Genomic DNA, 7,982 nt, shown 5'->3' on the forward strand with positions numbered 1-7,982 from the left:
GTCTTTCTTGAAGCCTGTTAATAAGTTGCAATGGTTGCAATAAGCATTACTGAAGAAATGTATCACATCCTAGCACGACCAATTGTTTTTTAAAAATACTACTACACTTTTTTTTGTTTTTAATACTTTTTTCTGGGTTTAGATCTATATTTGTCACAAGCTTTTTAAAGTCTATGTACCTGATTTAATAAAGCTCTTCAAGGCTGGCGAGAATACACTTTTATCAGTGGGACTGGGTGATTCAGCAAACCTGGAATGGATCTGGTGCAGAATTCAAAACATTTGCTAGCAAGTAGCAAATTACTTTGAAGAAATCCATTCCAGGTTTGCTGGATGACCCAGCTTCACTGACAAAGTGTATTCTCTCCAGCCTTCATCATTCCTGAGGAAGCAGCTAAAATTTCTGGGAAACGTGTCGAATGAACACCCCCCCCCCCCTTCCCCTTGTAGGGGTGATTTATTGTTTCAAAAGTTACTGATAATATTGGGAGCTATTAACCATGGCAATATTGATGCTGATCTGTGTTTATTGTAACACATTGTCTTAAAATAACAGAACCTCTACAACTGCTGGAAGTCTGTTCCAATCATTCTGTTTTGGACCTTGTTCATACCCTTATGTAAACACCTATAGTATGTATATAAAGGATTGTGTTGCTCAATGTTTGTGCTACTCCCTTATAATATCTTAATACACTTAATATCCTATTATTATTAATATAATAATAAGACAAACATTTGGGCTACGAACTTACCAAATAAGTCTTCATTATGGATGTTGACTCAGTGGCTGGTAAATGGTCATTGCTCTCTGGTTGCTCTGAAGTTATATCTGGATCTGATAAAATAAAATGCCATAAACTCATGATTAGTAATGTCTTCATTATTAATATTATCATAATCATCATCATCATCATCATCATAGTCATCAACAACAACAATAAACTTTATAAAGCAAGATATTATGCACAGGAGTTAATCACAGATAAATACAAATAATGACACAGGAGGGGTGGATGAATCTAGTAGGTGGGGGAATAGCACACATTAGGAGGGAGAGATAGAACAGTGAGGGTAAATAGACAGAATAGGTGGGTATGCAGGTTTTAAAAGATGGGTTTAAAAAATGGAGGTCATTAATGAAGCGTAGAGATTTGCAAACAGGGTCACCAGAGGAGAGGTGGTGGGAAGCATAGATAATTCATGATGGATTGTGGAAGCATGATAAATTGTAGAAGAGAGAGTCTAGTTAGTGGGATGCCAGAGAAAATTTAAAAAGTTAAAGTAGTCCAGACATAAGAGGAGTATGTTTTCGGAGTTTGATGGACTCTGGGGACAGGAACAACATCTTGGGATATTGAAAATAATTATTGCAATATATCCAAATAGCTGCAAGTAATGGAGTAGTTATACAGTAAATAGAGCAAAAATAAGCACAATACAGCCGCTGGCCAAAATTGAGATTTTAATTTTGAATTAAGTGCTTACTGCCTTTTCCAAATTTTTAATTTATATGTCCTTTTAACAGACGTAGCCATTACCAGGAAAACTCACTCTTTCTACTGGATTCAGTGGCAGATGCATTAGTAGAGAAAGTTGTATAATTAACTTCCCAAAAAATAGAAGATTCTGCGATTTAGGTTGTCCATATCTATTCTCAGCTGAACTAACGGGTTTGTGTGAACTGACATTTAAAATTATGTAAAACAATGGTAAGGCATAGTAATGTCAATATAGAGGAATGTTAATTGCAGATTGAATGATGGATTAAAAACTTTGACACATGTCTAAATGCGCTTAAAACTTGCAATGGCATATTCATTTAATCATTGCTGCCTGTTCTATAGTATTTCAGATCTAATAAAAAAGGATAGTAACCAAGTTTAAAGATCTTTTCATAGTGTAAAAACGGCACATACATTGACTAATATTAAATAGCCCTGCCAAGTAGTAGTGTGACCCTGGAATTTTTATAAAATGTAATCATTTTAAAGCAGCACCAACAAATGGGGAAACATTCATCGAAATAACATTCAATATGATGTTGATTTCAATATGATTTGATGTATGATTGTTGATTGACATTTTGATATTTATTTTTGTTGGTTTATATGTAGGAAATACCTTATGCCACAAATTGCTACTGAGGTGCCCAGTCATTATTCTTTCTGGGTAGTGTGTTGAATACTGAGTATTGTGAACTCTTACTGTAATGTTCAAAAGAGATGTTTTCAGAAGTAATACAGGCTATTAATATAACAAGTGATATTTACTGGCTTTTCACAGCACTTAGCTGCTTGCTGATAGAAACCTTTTTCAATAATGATGTTGGATCTGTGTTCCATAAGCAATGTGTAATGACTCTCTACTGACATATTGTAATCATCACACATATTTTCAGATAACCATACTGCTATGTGGACAACCACAGGTAGATATTCAATAAAAACATGATAATGAAAATATAAATCTGTATTACCATACAGTATGTTCTATTGTGAGTGCAGCTTATATCTAAATAAAATTACAAAATGGAAAAACACGCATCCTTTTTTTGTACAAAAAAATACACGCTGAATTATTTAAAACATATATATTACAATTATAGCTGCTTTATACGCTTTATGAATAAACCAGCTAAATACAAAAAAAACTAGAAGCTATAGTGTAAGTCAGTAAAGAAGGATTTTCTGAGGGTTTTTTGGGGGGCAGATTCACCATGTTATTTCTCCTGGTGACCATTGTCACTATGAGAAAAAATAATAGGAAATTCTAGATTTTTTTAATAGAACAAGAAATCTGACATTTTCTGAAACATTCCTTGATAAAAAAAAATATAGCCAATAAAACACATGGACCTGGAAGATTCCCACCAGGCAATGTTTGAGGGAATATCATAATCCTTGTTTTATAAATAGAACCCTTAGAGTTATCACCAGAATAAGAGCCAAAAATAAATCTTTAGCTGGTAGCACAAGTGACAAGTGTTTATTGTGTGGATATATCTTTTTTTATTTTCTGTTGTGTCTCCAGGACAGGAAGAGAAGGTAAAAAATTAAACTCAAATTAGACACCAGACACAAAGGGGCAGAAAACCGTGTGATTGCTGTGTCATTTAGAGGATTTGATGGCAATGGGTGGGCCACTAATGATGGCTTACTTCCTGTGAATCCTCTCTCAGGTATACTCCTAAAGCAGGGGTGCCCAAGAAGTGGATCGCGATCTACCGGTAGATCGCAAAGGCAACACAAGTAGATCACGGAGCCCTGCCTTTCAAAATAAACTCTACCACGCACAGGAGTTATTAAGGCCAAGTTTTTATTGTTGGTAGATCATTTTGACTTGGTCATTTTAAAAGTAGCTCCCAGGCCAAAAAAGTGTGGGCACCCCTGTCCTAAACTTGGAACATCTTGGAAATGCAATTGTAGACAAGAATTCGCAGATGTTCAACTTCTGATAGCACATTTTAGTGCTGGAGATAGGTGATCATATGAAGAATTATCAGATGGGGTTCCATGTCAGGAGTTAGACAATGACACAATAGACAAATGGGGAGATCTATATTTTATCACTTTCAATAATCTTTCAGTGATAGGTTTCAGTGATAGAAATTCCTCTTCATCCTGGCATAGCTGAAGTGCTGGGTTCAGCCATTTTCTATCTTCTCTGCCACCATCTTCTATCTTTTCTTCCGTCTTCTGCTTTGGTCTTTTTTCTCCATAACCCTATACTGCATTGCGCAGGTGTGAGATTGGGTGACGTAGCTGCTGTGAAGGGGAAAAAGAAGTGAGCCCATCTCACTGCACATGCGTGAAATCTTCTTTGCCCTGGTGGAAAAAATGCCCTTTCTGCGTATGCCCGAGATCAGGGCATGTGCAAAACGAGCAGCCAGAGCCTCTCAGAATGAGTGACGTAGGTATCCCAGGAGGCTCTGCAAGTCTTGATCACCAAAAAGGGTGTTGCATCAAAAAAAAAAAAAAAATACAGCAATATTTTTAGTTTATATAGAAGGGTTGTCTATCCTTCTATGTAAAGTATAAATGTTGAGTTTAGGTACGCTTTAAGTAAAGATTTCTTTGCACAGTTCCCTCTTTTGGCATTAAGAATGAAGTATAAATTATAAGTTGGCCTTCTGTGTGCCAGGCATCAAAATTCAGAACTACTTCACAGGCTGTGTGTTATTGTGTGTGTATGGTTGCATAGTACTTTCAGTGCCTGTAGGCTCAGTAGTAGGTATGTGCAAAATTAGATTGTGTGGGGTAGATGCTGTATCTGCCAGAGTTTTGTCTATACCTGCTAGCATGTGTTAGGCTGCCTTGCAACCCAATCTATGGACAAAGTGTAGGTGGTTTCAACTATCCTGTGAATTGTGTGCCTAGAGTGTGGGTGTGTGTGAGCAGTGGTGAAGGCGAATGGTAAGGATAACAGCTCGCAGAACAGCTTTGGGGAATCTCAGAAGAATGAACAGATCACTTAGCTGCTACACAATTCCTAGAGGACACAGAATGCATGTAAGATCTGTACGTGATTGTGTGTGTCTACCCCAGGATCTTCTAGGAGACTCTATCTCTCTCTCTAGTGGTGGCTGATGGTATTACAGGGTGTGATCACCAGTTTCCCAGTTTTGTAATATCTGCCAAAGCAAATCAGTCTTTCTGATTGGGTTATCTCTGTCACCCTGGGCCAGATACTTCAAAGATCCTTGCCTGTATATATTTATACAATGTGTATGTTCACCTATCAGTATTACTAGGCATACCTTTAAAAATACTGGAGTTGTGGTAGAATAAATGGACAGTTTTAGCTCTGTATACCCTATTCCAATGCAATAAACAGTGGCTTCTAGCACTTAATATTTAATATACCATAAATTTATGAAAGCTTTTTCCCTTCTTGACACCTAATGGTATAAACTGTTGTCATTAAAAGCAGGACAATACCAATACTACATATTAGGACAAATATTATTTTTTTTTTAAGAAATCATTTTATCTATCTGTTTACTTACCATCTGAAAATAGGAGTGTCTGGAGGTCTACTGGCAGAGATCGATCATCTTGTAATGCCATAGCAACCATCTGCTGCAGTTCCATCACAGTATATGACATTTCTTTTGCCTCTTCATTGTTACCATTTTCAACTTTGTTAGATGTGATAGTAGGTGTCTCATCAATTTTATTTTTAGATTCGGAGCTGCCTCTTTCAAAGACCACAGCATAACGCACCACAATGCTATCAGATCTGCAGCACGAAAAAGAAACTATATTGAGTATATTGAGTTTGCTGTACATTGAATTGTCCTTATCTTACTTTCCCAAATGTTCTACAGTAGCCTGTAAAACTAAGTAAACTAAAATGCAGACACTGCGCAGTTTAAAAAAGGAAATATGGTCAATGTAATCTCGTATTATTCCAGAAAGAATACAATGGCTGTAATTTGTATCAGCTATTCAATGTAAGATTTGTCTCTCTGGTTATTTTTTTAAATTTAGGATTTTCCAGTTTGTAGATTAAATTTGATTGTGACGTGTGAGAAAACTAATATGTATCCTTTTTTTTAATGCCAGAAAAGTTTACAAAATGTATACCACTAGTTTTTCAGTAAGTAAGTATTCTTCTAAACTTTTAGCATTATTCCTGAATGTAAAATGTTAACTGTGTTGCTAAAACTTGCCTAAAAAAGAAACTTTAAAAGAAGCTACCTTTCTGCTTCCCACACTATCAAACACTTTTCTGATGTAGCAAAATCACAGGGTGAAGTTTCATCTGGAATTAGCATCTCTTTTAGTGGAAATTGTCTGTTTCCCTGATGTGCTCAATGGTTCCTCCCATCTAACTACAGTATGCAGGTGTAATGTAGGGTCAGTGGGAGAAACCATTGGGAGCCATAAGAGGCAGAGGACATCAACATTCCTGGAAGTACTGTTTCTAAAGGACCATTATCCAGGGCATATTTGAGAGACAGGGTAGCTTTAAGGGAGCCAAAGCAACCAATTAAAATCCATTTTGCACTAATTACTAAATTTACCAGCGTGCATTCTCACTGGGTTCTCTAAGTTACGGCATTTATTTAAATAGTTAAAAAAGTATTTATTATTATAAATATATGTTCATATACAGGTGGTCCCCGGGTTACATATAAGATAAGGACTGTAGGAATTTAGATATTTCAATTGAATTTGCATGTAAGTCGGAACAGGTACATTATTTTATAAATGCAATGAGGACAAATGTTTGTCTCAACATATTAGCATGATGTCAGGTACTGTATAAAATCCTCACTGAGTTAATCACAAACAAAGCAAAAACAAAAAAAAAATTATTATGAAGTCTAGACATTCATTAACTTCTGGAGCAAGCTGTGCTTTGATATGCAAAAAGAAACAACTGTAGAGTTTGTCTTGGTCATTAAAGATTTCCAAGAAGCTACAGAGCTCAGTCCTTAAGATCACCCACAGCCTCAGCTGTGTTTAGCAAAAGATTTTTTCTGCAAGTCATGCAAACTGCCCCCTCCAAGCCTCTGTCTTCAACACAAGCGAGCAGGGAAGCTCCATTCGTGTCTAGGAGGCGTCCGTATGTGGGATGTCCTGAACCCGGGGACTACCTGTATTACATAGTTGCAAAGCAGCTGACCTCATTAGCTTTACAAAATATTTTTATTTTCAATTAAAAGCTGAACTCCAAGAAATCAGGAAAGTACACAAAAATATGTGCAGCTAGGTATATGATCCTGTGCCAGAAACCACTATCAAATCCCTGAATTTCTCTGCTGCACCAGCTCATCTTGTTGTAAATCAAGTATCAAAACACACCCCAGCCTTCTGAATGGATAATGAATGAGCAGTGGCAGAGTGAATAGGTCATCCTCTACACATTCATATTCCTTCTTGTCTGCTCATGTGCACCACATGCAAGTGGCTAATAGTGCTGCCGTTCCTTAACTAATTTACTGCTTAGATTTATGTACTACTAAATTCCTGGAATTTAGGTTTGAGAAATCTTTTCAAAAGGAGATAAAGAAGTTGAATTACCCATCTTTTTCCTTCTTTTGCCTTGATTTTGCAGCATGGAAATAAACAGACATCATCATAAGTAATATATCACTACTTTAATTGCTGAGCTTACATTCTGCAAAACATTTCATCAATTCCTTGCCTAAAATGACAATTTAACACATACCCACATTATACAAGCTAAGCTCTGCATTGTCTTCATTGTTTTATAGAATGCTGATTTCTTCAAATGATCAATTATCAAGCTTTGACAATAGACTAAAAAAACAATCGGTGGTTGCACTTTAACTTCTTAAAAATAAAGTACGGCATGTACGAAACTGAGAGGAAGCCAAATAATAAAGTTTTAATTAATTTTGAGGCTACATTTTTTCTATCTAAAAAATACTAAATTTGAAGAGAATTAGTTCAATTTATTTAAAAAATTCAGGCTCAGCTAAAATATTTATAATGCTTAGTGCATTATAGGTTTTAACTAAATCTTTATTACAATGATTATACATGGTTTCACCACAAATTAAATCTTTGAACCCCTTTACCACTCCAGAATATGCCCCTTGGTAGTTGTTGTTATTAGCAAAATGCTTTGTATTTAGGCCCAAACTGTTTGTAGAACTTGTTATTTTACTTATTTGATGTGTACTTATAGTAAAAAAAACTGTAAATATGTTTCTCCCACAATGTGAATTCTCTGTGCTTTGTTAGTATTACTTAGTATTATTTCTCATGTTGTGATCGACACTTCATTATGGGATGGCATTCCAAACCCAGGATACTGTTAGGCAAACCAACCTTTGGAAGCAAAACCAAAGGCATCTGTATTAACTCTAATTACTAGCTAGTGATTACTACAAAAATTACAAGTAAAATTCCCAGTAAAGATGAAAATCTTAGTTTACAATGTTTCCAACAATTCAACCCATTCATATAATCTCCATTTACTATTACCCTGTTTCCCCGATGATAAGA

The 7,982-nt window shown here is 35.8% G+C and overlaps 1 protein-coding gene across 1 annotated transcript in view; it reads right to left on the bottom strand.

The window, feature by feature from the left end:
* IMPG1 (interphotoreceptor matrix proteoglycan 1) overlaps nt 1-7,982 on the bottom strand; it is a 120,895-nt gene that overhangs the window by 57,263 nt on the left and 55,650 nt on the right. Inside the window, 3 exon segments of the mRNA XM_072408550.1 lie at nt 756-838; nt 5,009-5,241; nt 7,032-7,052. Coding sequence (XP_072264651.1) covers nt 756-838; nt 5,009-5,241; nt 7,032-7,052 — 337 coding nt within the window.

This window comes from Pyxicephalus adspersus, chromosome 4 (assembly GCF_032062135.1).
Source record: "Pyxicephalus adspersus chromosome 4, UCB_Pads_2.0, whole genome shotgun sequence".
Classification (NCBI taxonomy): domain Eukaryota; kingdom Metazoa; phylum Chordata; class Amphibia; order Anura; family Pyxicephalidae; genus Pyxicephalus; species Pyxicephalus adspersus.